The following is a 13,837-nucleotide window of genomic DNA, read 5'->3' as shown; positions in this document are numbered from 1 at the left end:
CGGGGGTCGGGGACCACAACAATGGCCGCCAATTTAATCAAGGAGATCGTGAGCAGGAATAAAAGGCGGTTCCAGGAGGACGGCTTCGACTTGGATCTGACTTGTATCCTTTGCATTTGCAGTGAAAGCTGAGATTTAACCCGGTTGATGCTCCGGTTCGGTAGAAAAACCCGGATCTGGCTGATGCTCCGGTTCGGAAGAAAAACCCGATCCGGATGCCGCGGCGCTCGTGCGGTACCGGGACAGTTGCATGAAGTTGGGAAATGTTCGAGTCGGGAAAGCCGGGAGTTTGCCCATGAAGCTGCTGTTCGTAGTTTCTTTGTCTTGATGCTGAAGATGGAAGCAGGTATCGGACAACCCGTCCTGGCTCGCGCTGATCGGTTCCGGTTTCAGCTGTATGACCGGACCGGATGTTCATGTGTCCGGTAAAGCCGGTTTGATCCGTTTCCTGCGAGTCCTGAGCTCTGAAACGTGAATACTTATGACTGCCTGGTTACATGGCTGGACAGGTGACCTGCCAGAAACAACATGTCGGAGTAAAACCTGTTGCCATGGCGACAGTGAGTACTATGTTCTTCATCTAGCTTCTCACGTGACCTCCAGAACCAGGTGAGACAGAAAGGTGAGAACATCCGCCTGACTGGGTTTATCAGAACATGTTTGGCACTCAGAGCTGGTCTTAAGAGAGCCGATCTGATTGGTCAGATCTGAGAGCGATTTCAGGTTCTGCTTCCCAGAAAAGGTCCTGTTGGAGTGGCGCTGGAATCCATTCAGTTCTCAGTGGGTTTTATGAGACAGCTGGAGATTCCCAGCCATCACTGGGCTGGATCGGACTGTCTGTAGGCGTTCAGATCGTTTCTTCTGCACCAAAATATGTCCGTTTTAACTCAGTCACCTGGAATCTGACCTGGAATGATCTTGAAATGATGGTGGGAATGATGCTGCAATGGTGGACTACTGTCCACCGGGCTGGGAGTGATGCTGGTAGTAGTAAAGTAGTATGATGATGGATCTGATGGAATGATGAGAAGGTAATGATGAAATGATGCTGGAATGATGTCTGTTCTAAACCAACATCAACTTCCATCTTTAGTTTCTGTTCATGTTGGATGAAACAGTAAATAGAACATCTGGCTTGACACTGCTATAGAGGGCACCACCACAGAAGCAGCCAAGACCCGAGCAGGCCGGGGGCCACTCCACAGCCATAGGGCAGCAGTGCAGGACCCCCAGCCACCCGAGGCAACGATCCTGCAGACCAGGCAGGCAAAGCCCCTGGTGTAGAGGATCCCTATGAGGAAAACACCGGCGTTGTGAAGTATTAAAATGTTCAAACAAATGTAAAAATTAAAATAAAAAAACAATAAGAACAAACACTATAACAATATAAGAAGTGTAAGTGCACCATTAAGGACCTAATAATGATAAACTAATAAAATCAGATTCGAAACACATATGAATAAACAAAATTTTAGACCTCACCACAAGTTCTCACATTAGGAACAATTAGGCTGCATTCCCATCAGGATAGTCTGCTAGACTCGGTCCGGTTGGGGACTCGGCTCAGTTGTAGGGGGGTGTATCCATTCAGACCGAGATCGTGTTCATGCTGCACTTTGGTCAAACATCCAAACATATTATATTATATTATATTATATTATATTATATTATATTATATTATATTATATTATATTATATTATATTATTATAACAACATATTAGAATAATATGTCCCCATTCACACCAAAGGTGGTGCTACACAAGTGTTTAGCAAAAGAGGACAAGACCTGCATGATGGAAAAAACTGTTGTGAGACGAAACTATCCCCGTTTTGGGTTTTTATTGTGTCTTATGCAAGTATACTGTAGAAATACACTGCAACAATGGAGGCTGTATGAACACCAGACGAGGCAGAGGACCCTTAACGCCATCGCTATGGATTTACCCACAATTAGGACTGGACGATATATCGAATATACTGGAGATATCGTGGCTAGTCCCCTGTGCGATATAGAAAATGTCTATATTCATCATATTGGAGTATCCTGTTGTCACGCAGGTGTTTTTAGCTGTGGGCGGGGTTTCCTCCCTCCTCCTCGACTCTGCACCGCTTTGCACAGAGAGTTAAAACAAGCGCACCTCGTTACGTACATAACGTGAGCTACGTGCTACGTCATGAGAGGCAGCGTGGAGACACTTTCTCGCTAAATTTGGCGACTTTTTGTGAAAAGCAACAAATCTAGCAGCTTTTACAGGAGTGATTGGAGACTTTCCTGGTGTTTTGGCGACTGACTTTAAAGCGCATATTGTAAAGTTATTGTCAGAAGGAGAGTCTCTCCCCGTCCTAAAGCACTCAGTCGCTCCGGCTGCAGCTGCAGCCAGTCAGAGGAGCAGAGAGGACACCTGCACGACTCCACCTACAGTCACAATGAACAGCCAAATCCGCCACTGATCCCGCTCTGGATTACAGAGTGGGACGTAAATTACAACGTTTTTCACGTCACGCAAAAATAATTCATTCTATTTGATTACATTCACAGCCTCTGTCACTGACTCACCTCATCCACTGTGTGTGACACAAGCATATTTATCTAGCTCCTCATGTCTCTAGAAAGTACAGAAAGCAGTGGGAATCAAACCCTGAATTAAAAACTGTCTGAAGCCGTTTATTGGAGACGATACGAGGACATTCTGCCTGGATTATAAGACTGATTTCTACGCTAAACTCTGCGATTAAAAAAAATACACGACAACTCAAAAACGTATCCATAAAGCAAAGCCTTATAATAGTTCATCATTTGAAAAGTCCCCCCTAGAGCACCTATTTTCATACGTTGCATTTATTACATAATGCAAAATCACTTTATTTTGTTTTAAAATGACATGTTTCTGCCACTGCTTTAACTGTTCAATAAATACGGTTTTGATCAGTTTGCTTCGTTACAATTTCATCCTTTTGGCATGAATGTTTAAAATCAGCATATCTTAATGCAGTATGAACAATTATGTTTTAGTGGAGACACAAAATCATCTTACTGATGTGATTGTATGCACCAAAGCATTCATTCAAGGCTGAGGTAAATATCGAGATATATATCGCATATTGTGACATGGCATAAAAATATCGGGATATTACTAAAAGGTCATATCGCCCAGCCCTACCCACAATGCAATGCTATGCCACATGCATGAAGTAATTATTTGCTTCCTGTATTTGATCTACTAGAAACAGACGGAGACCTGCGTTTGTACGCGGATCGGGTCCGGTTCTGAATTTGGTTCCGAATCAGAATTTTTTTGGTGCATTCACATTTCTCCAAACAAAGCAAACTTTCCGCAAACGGACTCTGATTTGGATAAAAAAAAAGGCTGATGTGAATGTGTCGGACGGTACCAGAAGACCTCATCATTTCTGATAAATAAAAAAGGTCATTTATAAATTACTAAAATCCATGCTGAAACATACAAGGAGAGAGAGAAATGGACGGATTCTGTTGATAAAATCTTGTTTTTGTTTAATTTCAAATGTGAAGAATAAATTCCAGCTTAAAGTAGAAAAAAAACCACCAAGATTTCTTTCACAGTTAGGGATTAAAATGCATTCATTTTGATAAAATGGCATTTTCCCATGTCTTCAAAACCATAATTAAAACATCCCTTTTGTCCTGGTTGGGCTGTAAGACGTTATCTGCAATCCATTACTTAATATCCAGAATACAGTTTAAAGGATGTTCACTGGATCTCGGTCACCAGGAGACATGGCCGTGTAAAGTTGTGTATCATCAGCATAGCTGTGAAAATTATCCGCCAATGGTAACACAAAGGATTGGCTCTCGAACTGAACCTTGGGGAACCCCACATTGGATTTCGGGGATTCTTGAGGAGCAGGTGTCCATGCTTACACTAAATAATTGATCTGCGAGGTTGGATTAAAACCATTTTAAGACAGTACTTAAGAGGCCCACCAGATTTCTGTCTAATAGAATCTGGTGGTCTACTGTGTCAAACACGGCACTGAGATCCAGCAGCACCAGGACAGAAGGCTTCTGAGAGTCCAAGTTACACCTGAAGTTGCTACCCAGCTTTAAAAGGGTCGTCTCAGCACTGTGGTTGGTCCTAAAACCAGACTGATACCTCTCTCAAATTTTGTGTTCTTAGAAAACCTTTTTTAAGTAAATAAAAACAAACTTATGTACGATTGTTACTTAAAAGGTAAGTTATATGTCTGTTGTTATCATGAATGACTCTTCTTCAGAAGGAGCCTCGCCACCGCCGTTTCACAGGAGTTTGCTATGTTTAGAAGCTCAGGCTCAAAGGAACCTGAAAATATTTTTGAAAGCGATGTGGGAATGGGGTCTAAGAGGCGGGTTGTCATGGAGGACTTGTTTAGTTCTGTGTTCATTAACAGATCTAGTGTTTAAAAATGGATTTGGGCTTGTTTTTATTATCTGGAATGAGGTTGAAAAAGTGAAGAGTTTTTATCTGTTTACCTGTTTTTATTGTAGAATTTGACATGTACGTTAAATATGTCTTAGTGAATGCTTCATTTAGTTTTCCCCCATTTCCTTTCTGCACTCCTGCACTTTATTTTGGTGTCTTTTCTTTGTTTCTCAGAGCAATGTATGTTTGGCTCTTATTGCTTTGTTTTAAATGGAGTTGCTTCATTGTTTGCTGTTTAAATGTTCAACAGTAAAATCCCACGATGCCGGTGAAATCTGAGCAGGAGTTTGGTTTAAATGTCATTAAAACCTGCAGTCGCTTCAGAAGTAATGTGTCGTTTCCTCCCAGTTCCCACCTGAGCCTCCTGTTGGCTAAAACTGGTGATGCTACAAAATATATAGTGATGGTCAGACACACCAGTGGACAAGCCACAATTATGACCCGGTCTGTGGTCCAGGGTGGTCCTCTGATGTGAGCAGGCTGCGATGTGTTGCAGGTAAAAGGTTTGAAATCTCCTTTGCATTTGCAAAGATATTTCATTTGGATCAGAGCTGTTGTTAGGGTGTATGTTAAAATCACCAGTTATTAAAATTAATTTCTGTTTTGTGTGTGTACCAGTTGAAAGTTAGAAAATTTACGTGAAAAGCAGGAGGAAGGCTTGGGGGGGGTGTCTGTAAACTGGAACACGTAAACCAGGCTAAAAGCATAATGTTCAAGAAAAGCGTAAAGTTTAAAAAGAATTATTTTAGCTTAAACTGAGCTTTGCATAATCCATGCGGTTCCACTGCCTTTCCTACCCTCCCCTGATTTGAAAATAAGAAAAATTTAAGTTTGGAGGTGAAATGACCAACCAATACATGTTTTAGTTAAAAGAGACCATTTTTTCTAAAATCAGATCATAGATGATAAAAGATTTGTTCAATAAAGAAAGGATATGTAAGAGGGTGGTGAAGGTAAGTTCTGTTGTTTGGAACTTGATTGGCTCGCGGCTATGTGCGTGGGCTTCAGATATCTGATGGTTGACCCATGTGACTGCGGGTGATGGTGATATGTACTGGGACACGAAGTGGAGGGGAAACTGTTCTGACAGGATGGGTTCTAGCCGTGGTGTCAGTCTGAATAACTTGTATGAGCGGAGTGTCAGATCAATGTTTGGATCAGTGAAAAAAGTTGCAATGCTGCTTGGGTCGGAAGAATGCCATGATGTCTGGTTTGAACATGGTCTATTACGAAAGGATGTGAAATTTTCCACATGTGGAATGTTGTTGGAAACGTTTTAGGTAGATATGAAGAGGTTGCAGTCGGCTGCATTTGAGCTTTCCAATTAGAGGAAAGAATAGTGGGCCTGAGAGAGTACATCATGCAGATGTCATCTGGTTGCCATGGTTCCATCTAATAGATGATCAATAACTCATCTGTTTGTTTTTTACATTAAATTTTAGTTCAGTAACAAGTAGAAATCCGGGTTTGCATTACTGCGAGGAGCAACGCGGTTTCCAGGTGCTGTTACCATATATGGTCAGTGAGGAAATTTGTGGGTGAGCAGGAATGTTCAGGAACATGTGGAATTCCGTTCAGGATGACTGAGCTGGTCATGGAGGATAAATCTGCATTTATTCTTTTGTATGTTTATCATTGAACATGTATTTTAAATTGAACCCAGTTTTTGTGAGGTGATGAGGCTGGATCCATCCAGGAGGAACCAGTTGGTTATTTCCGGTGTGAGAGGTTCTGGTACCGGATCCTGCCTCCTGATGGTTTAAATTGTGTCTAATCCCCAACTTGCCTCTGAGTTCTCCAGTTCTGATCCATCTGAGTGGCTCCGAGGTCCGTTACAGAAACCTGGTTAAACTAGATTAATACTGTGTACGGTCGGTCACAACGTCACCACTGCATCAGCAGCTGTATGGATCCTTAACACGCCTTCAGACATCTATCCTAATATCATCGCCATGGGTTTCCCCGCTGAGCGTCTGGAGGGAGTTTACAGGAACAACATTGATGACGTGGTTAGGTGAGACGCCGCACCTCTCTGAGATACCTGACCATGCTCAGAGGTCACATGGTACATGTTTGTTTGTTTGTTTCAGGTTCTTAGACTCAAAGCACAAGAATCACTACAAGATCTACAATCTGTAAGTTCTGATCTTCATCTGTTGAGCTGAAACGTTCCGACTTTGTTCAGAAAATGCTTTCTGATGGTGTTTTGACGACTTTCTGACTTCTTTCTGATAGGGCTGCACAATGACCAAAGTAATAATCACGATTATTTTGAGCAATATTGCAATCACGATTATTAATCACGATCATTCATTGTGTCTGGAAAAACATGCATTTTTAATATACCACTTGTAAAAAAAACCTACTGGGCAACTCTACATCATATATATATATATATATATATATATATATATATATATATATATATATATATATATATATATATACCTCAAATGTCCAACCGATACAGCGATACTTAACTGGCTGCTGGTAAAAGGGTGTGCGCTTGGTATTACGGCAGCCTAATGAAGCCAGAACCACGCGTTCCCTCCTGGTGGTCGGCAGACTGCCGGTTAAGAACCTTAGTGATCAGAGACGCTGCAGCAGAACTCACGTTCTGAATGTAAATATTGTTGACGATCAGGTTTGTTTAATTGTGGCCACTAAAATCGTGATCACAATCCGATTAATTGTGCGGCCCTATATTATAACGTCATTCTGATATAGTTCTGTTAATTTTCTGACAGCGCTCTGACAACGTTCCGACAACTTTCTGACAGCGTTCCGACAACTTTCTGACAGCGTTCCGACAACTTTCTGACAACGTTCCGACGACTTTCTGACAACGTTCCGACGACTTTCTGACAACGTTCCGACAACTCTCTGATAAAGTTCCGACAACTTTCTGACAACGTTCCGACGACTTTCTGACAGCGTTCCGACAACTCTCTGACAACGTTCCGACAACTTTCTGACAACGTTCCGACGACTTTCTGACAGCGTTCCGACAACTCTCTGACAGCGTTCCGACAACTCTCTGACAACGTTCCGACGACTTTCTGACAACGTTTCGACGACTTTCTGACAACGTTCCGACGACTTTCTGACAACGTTCCGACAACTCTCTGATAAAGTTCCGACGACTTTCTGACAGCGTTCCGACGACTTTCTGACAACGTTCCGACAACTCTCTGATAAAGTTCCGATGACCCTCTGACAGCGTTCCGACAACTCTCTGACAACGTTCCGACAACTTTCTGACAACGTTCCGACGACTTTCTGACAGCGTTCCGACAACTCTCTGACAACGTTCCGACAACTTTCTGACAACGTTCCGACGACTTTCTGACAGCGTTCCGACAAATCTCTGACAGCGTTCCGACAACTCTCTGACAACGTTCCGACGACTTTCTGACAACGTTTCGACGACTTTCTGACAACGTTCCGACAACTCTCTGATAAAGTTCCGACGACTTTCTGACAGCGTTCCGACAACTCTCTGACAACGTTCCTACAACTTTCTGACAGCGTTCCGACGACTTTCTGACAGCGTTCCGACGACTTTCTGACAGCGTTCCGACAACTCTCTGACAACGTTCCGACAACTCTCTGACAACGTTCCGACGACTTTCTGACAGCGTTCCGACAACTCTCTGACAACGTTCCGACAACTCTCTGATAAAGTTCTGATGACTTTCTGACAGCGTTCCGACAACTCTCTGACAACGTTCCGACAACTCTCTGACAACGTTCCGACGACTTTCTGACAGCGTTCCGACAACTCTCTGACAGCGTTCCGACAACTCTCTGACAACGTTCCGACGACTTTCTGACAACGTTCTGACAACTTTCTGACAACGTTCCGACAACTCTCTGACAACGTTCCAACAACTTTCTGACAGCGTTCCGACGACTTTCTGACAGCGTTCCGACAACTCTCTGACAGCGTTCCGACGACTTTCTGACAGCGTTCCAACAACTCTCTGACAACGTTCCGACGACTTTCTGACAGCGTTCCGACGACTTTCTGACAACGTTCCGACGACTTTCTGACAACGTTCCGACAACTCTCTGACAACGTTCCGACAACTCTCTGACAGCGTTCCGACGACTTTCTGACAGCGTTCCGACGACTTTCTGATAGCGTTCCGACGACTCTCTGACAACGTTCCAACAACTTTCTGACAGCGTTCCAACAACTCTCTGACAACGTTCCGACGACTTTCTGACAGCGTTCCGACGACTTTCTGACAGCGTTCCGACGACTTTCTGATAGCGTTCCGACGACTCTCTGACAACGTTCCAACAACTTTCTGACAGCGTTCCAACAACTCTCTGACAACGTTCCGACGACTTTCTGACAGCGTTCCGACGACTTTCTGACAACGTTCCGACAACTTTCTGAAATTGCTCGAACAACTTTCTATTTCCTGACAACTTTGACGGCTTTCAGATGACTTTCTGATCACTTTCTGACAGCGTTCTAATGGCGTTCGTTCTGATGCTATTATGACAACTTTCTCTGTCTTCACAGGTGTGCGGAGCGAAATTATGACACATCAAAGTTCAACTGTCGAGGTGAGAGTTTTTCTTCTCCTGAAGGAATTGCTTTGCCGTCAGGCTCCAACGGGATGCCTCTCCATCTCTTGCAGTGGCACAGTACCCGTTTGAGGACCACAACCCGCCCCAGCTGGAGCTGATCAAGCCATTCTGCGAGGACCTGGACCAGTGGCTGAGCGAAGACGAGCAGCACGTCGCAGCCATCCACTGCAAGGCGGGAAAGGGACGTACGGGCGTGATGATCTGCGCCTACCTGCTGCACCGAGGAAAGTTTCAGGAGCCTCAGGAGGCCCTGGACTTCTACGGGGAAGTCCGCACCCGTGACAAGAAGGTGAGGGCAGCTGCAGGTGGCGAGAGGACAGCGTTGATGATTGGTTGGTAACGGTGTGTGTGGTGTTTCAGGGCGTGACCATCCCCAGTCAGCGGCGCTACGTGGTCTACTACAACTTCCTGCTGAGGAACCGGCTGCAGTACAAACCTGTTGCTCTGCTCTTCCACAAGATGATGTTTGAGACCATCCCCATGTTCACCGGAGGAACCTGCAGTAAGTCTGCCTCCGCCATGTTCCCGGCTCCATGTTCCTGCACTTGGCCCGCTGTGACAGGGTCTTCCTGCTTCTCCGTGCAGACCCCCAGTTTGTGGTGTACCAGCTGAAGGTGAAGATCCATACTTCTAACCCCACCTACACCCGACGGGAGGACAAGCTGATGATGTTTGAGTTCCCGCAGCCACTTCCTGTCTGCGGAGACATCAAGGTGGAGTTCTTCCACAAGCAGAACAAAATGATGAAGAAGGTAAGGAGAGAGGAAAGACCTGGAACCTCATCCGGAAAGTCCAGTTAGCATCCCAATTTAAAAGTTTCCCAAAATAAAAGACACCAGAAGCAGAAAGATGTAGATGACTGGATCTTCATAGGATTATGTTTCTCGGGGAATTGAGCTGCTCCCTGCTGAAGGAATGGAGTTTTTCTGTGGGAGAAAATATTTCCACTTCCAGCGTTACTGTGTTCCGGTTGATTTACTCTGACACGTGTGTTGATTCTGACATGCATGTAATAATCCAGCAGAACATGTTCTGTCATTGTGGAACAACGTAGTTCTACATGTTACGAAGTTCACACAGCCGATGAATAAGTCATTCAGTAGCTGCCAAACAAATAAAGTTAGAAATGGCAGGAAGTTGTAGTAGACCCCGTAGCGCCGCTGACTGGGGACGGACACGCCCTGAAACACCTCACAAACCGTTACCAACCAATCACCAACACCGTCCTCTCGCCTATTAAAACAACATGGTCGCCGTCGAAACGTGTCCATCAGTAGGCTGATCCGGGTGACATCCTTCCCCTGTTGTCCCCCCCCCGCCCCCAGATACAGAACACGAAGACATGGCTTGATATAAAATGCATAAAGACACACAGCAGCTTGTCTGTCCCTGCTGGAGGACGTTATCTGGTGGAGGACGTTATCTGTCCCTGTTGGAGGACGTTATCTGTCCCTGCTGGAGGACGTTATCTGTCCCTGCTGGAGGACGATATCTGTCCCTGTTGGAGGACGTTATCTGTCCCTGCTGGAGGACGTTATCTGTCCCTGCTGGAGGACGTTATATGTCCCCGTTGGAGGACGTTATCTGTCCCCGCTGGAGGACGTTATCTGGTGGAGGACGTTATCTGTCCCTGCTGGAGGACGTTATCTGGTGGAGGACGTTATCTGTCCCTGCTGGAGGACGTTATCTGTCCCTGTTGTAGGACGTTATCTGTCCCTGCTGGAGGACGTTATCTGTCCCTGTTGGAGGACGTTATCTGTCCCCGCTGGAGGACGTTATCTGTCCCTGCTGGAGGACGTTATCTGTCCCTGTTGTAGGACGTTATCTGTCCCTGCTGGAGGACGTTATCTGTCCCTGCTGGAGGACGTTATCTGTCCCTGTTGGAGGACGTTATCTGTCCCCGCTGGAGGACGTTATCTGTCCCTGCTGGAGGACGTTATCTGTCCCTGTTGGAGGACGTTATCTGTCCCTGCTGGAGGACGTTATCTGTCCCTGCTGGAGGACGTTATCTGGTGGAGGACGTTATCTGTCCCTGCTGGAGGACGTTATCTGTCCCTGTTGTAGGACGTTATCTGTCCCTGCTGGAGGACGTTATCTGTCCCTGTTGGAGGACGTTATCTGTCCCCGCTGGAGGACGTTATCTGTCCCTGCTGGAGGACGTTATCTGTCCCTGTTGTAGGACGTTATCTGTCCCTGCTGGAGGACGTTATCTGTCCCTGCTGGAGGACGTTATCTGTCCCTGTTGGAGGACGTTATCTGTCCCCGCTGGAGGACGTTATCTGTCCCTGCTGGAGGACGTTATCTGTCCCTGTTGGAGGACGTTATCTGTCCCTGCTGGAGGACGTTATCTGTCCCTGCTGGAGGACGTTATCTGGTGGAGGACGTTATCTGTCCCCGTTGGAGGACGTTATCTGTCCCCGCTGGAGGACGTTATCTGGTGGAGGACGTTATCTGTCCCTGCTGGAGGATGTTATCTGGTGGAGGACGTTATCTGTCCCTGCTGGAGGACGTTATCTGTCCCTGTTGTAGGACGTTATCTGTCCCTGCTGGAGGACGTTATCTGTCCCTGTTGGAGGACATTATCTGTCCCCGCTGGAGGACGTTATCTGTCCCTGCTGGAGGACGTTATCTGTCCCTGTTGTAGGACGTTATCTGTCCCTGCTGGAGGACGTTATCTGTCCCTGCTGGAGGACGTTATCTGTCCCCGCTGGAGGACGTTATCTGTCCCTGCTGGAGGACGTTATCTGTCCCCGCTGGAGGACGTTATCTGCTGGAGGACGTTATCTGTCCCTGCTGGAGGACGTTATCTGTCCCTGCTGGAGGACGTTATCTGTCCCCGTTGGAGGACGTTATCTGTCCCCGCTGGAGGACGTTATCTGCTGGAGGACGTTATCTGTCCCTGCTGGAGGACGTTATCTTTCCCTGCTGGAAGACGTTATCTGGTGGAGGACGTTATCTGTCCCTGTTGGAGGACGTTATCTGTCCCTGCTGGAGGACGTTATATGTCCCCGTTGGAGGACGTTATCTGTCCCCGCTGGAGGACGTTATCTGGTGGAGGACGTTATCTGTCCCTGCTGGAGGACGTTATCTGGTGGAGGACGTTATCTGTCCCTGCTGGAGGACGTTATCTGTCCCTGTTGTAGGACGTTATCTGTCCCTGCTGGAGGACGTTATCTGTCCCTGTTGGAGGACGTTATCTGTCCCCGCTGGAGGACGTTATCTGTCCCTGCTGGAGGACGTTATCTGTCCCTGTTGTAGGACGTTATCTGTCCCTGCTGGAGGACGTTATCTGTCCCTGCTGGAGGACGTTATCTGTCCCTGTTGGAGGACGTTATCTGTCCCCGCTGGAGGACGTTATCTGTCCCTGCTGGAGGACGATATCTGTCCCTGTTGGAGGACGTTATCTGTCCCTGCTGGAGGACGTTATCTGTCCCTGCTGGAGGACGTTATCTGTCCCCGTTGGAGGACGTTATCTGTCCCCGCTGGAGGACGTTATCTGGTGGAGGACGTTATCTGTCCCTGCTGGAGGATGTTATCTGGTGGAGGACGTTATCTGTCCCTGCTGGAGGACGTTATCTGTCCCTGTTGTAGGACGTTATCTGTCCCTGCTGGAGGACGTTATCTGTCCCTGTTGGAGGACATTATCTGTCCCCGCTGGAGGACGTTATCTGTCCCTGCTGGAGGACGTTATCTGTCCCTGTTGTAGGACGTTATCTGTCCCTGCTGGAGGACGTTATCTGTCCCTGCTGGAGGACGTTATCTGTCCCTGTTGGAGGACGTTATCTGTCCCCGCTGGAGGACGTTATCTGTCCCTGCTGGAGGACGATATCTGTCCCTGCTGGAGGACGTGATCTGGTGGAGGACGTTATCTGTCCCTGCTGGAGGACGATATCTGTCCCTGTTGGAGGACGTTATCTGTCCCTGCTGGAGGACGTTATCTGTCCCTGCTGGAGGACGATATCTGTCCCTGCTGGAGGACGTTATCTGTCCCCGCTGGAGGACGTTATCTGTCCCTGCTGGAGGACGTTAACTGTCCCCGCTGGAGGACGTTATCTGTCCCTGCTGGAGGACGTTAACTGTCCCTGTTGTAGGACGTTATCTGTCCCTGCTGGAGGACGTTATCTGTCCCTGTTGGTGGACGTTATCTGTCCCCGCTGGAGGACGTTATCTGTCCCCGCTGGAGGACGTTAACTGTCCCTGTTGTAGGACGTTATCTGTCCCTGCTGGAGGACGTTATCTGTCCCTGCTGGAGGACGATATCTGTCCCTGCTGGAGGACGTGATCTGGTGGAGGACGTTATCTGTCCCTGCTGGAGGACGTTATCTGTCCCTGTTGGAGGATGTTATCTGTCCCTGCTGGAGGACGTTATCTGTCCCTGCTGGAGGCCGTTATCTGTCCCTGTTGGAGGACGTTATCTGTCCCTGTTGGAGGACGTTATCTGTCCCCGCTGGAGGACGTTATCTGTCCCTGCTGGAGGACGTTATCTGTCCCTGTTGTAGGACGTTATCTGTCCCTGCTGGAGGACGTTATCTGTCCCTGCTGGAGGACGTTATCTGTCCCCGCTGGAGGACGTTATCTGTCCCTGCTGGAGGACGATATCTGTCCCTGCTGGAGGACGTGATCTGGTGGAGGACGTTATCTGTCCCTGCTGGAGGACGTTATCTGTCCCTGTTGGAGGATGTTATCTGTCCCTGCTGGAGGACGTTATCTGTCCCTGCTGGAGGACGATATCTGTCCCTGCTGGAGGACGTTATCTGTCCCTGCTGGAGGACGTTATCTGTCCCTGCTGGAGGAC

The 13,837-nt window shown here is 47.1% G+C and overlaps 1 protein-coding gene across 1 annotated transcript in view; it reads left to right on the top strand.

Moving 5' to 3' along the window:
- ptenb (phosphatase and tensin homolog B) overlaps positions 1-13,837 on the top strand; it is a 28,047-nt gene that overhangs the window by 737 nt on the left and 13,473 nt on the right. The window contains exons 1-7 of the mRNA XM_079260690.1: positions 1-103; positions 6,370-6,454; positions 6,531-6,575; positions 8,975-9,018; positions 9,093-9,331; positions 9,403-9,544; positions 9,628-9,794. The exon at positions 1-103 is cut by the window's left edge and continues 737 nt beyond it. Of these exons, the coding sequence (XP_079116816.1) occupies positions 22-103; positions 6,370-6,454; positions 6,531-6,575; positions 8,975-9,018; positions 9,093-9,331; positions 9,403-9,544; positions 9,628-9,794 (804 nt within the window). The 5' untranslated portion in view covers positions 1-21. The remainder of the gene's footprint in view (positions 104-6,369; positions 6,455-6,530; positions 6,576-8,974; positions 9,019-9,092; positions 9,332-9,402; positions 9,545-9,627; positions 9,795-13,837) is intronic.

The sequence above is a fragment of the Telmatherina bonti genome (assembly GCF_933228915.1).
Source record: "Telmatherina bonti genome assembly, chromosome: 21".
Lineage (NCBI taxonomy): Eukaryota > Metazoa > Chordata > Actinopteri > Atheriniformes > Telmatherinidae > Telmatherina > Telmatherina bonti.
Note: the sequence above shows the minus strand (reverse complement) of the source record. Positions and strands in the feature narration are given on the sequence as shown.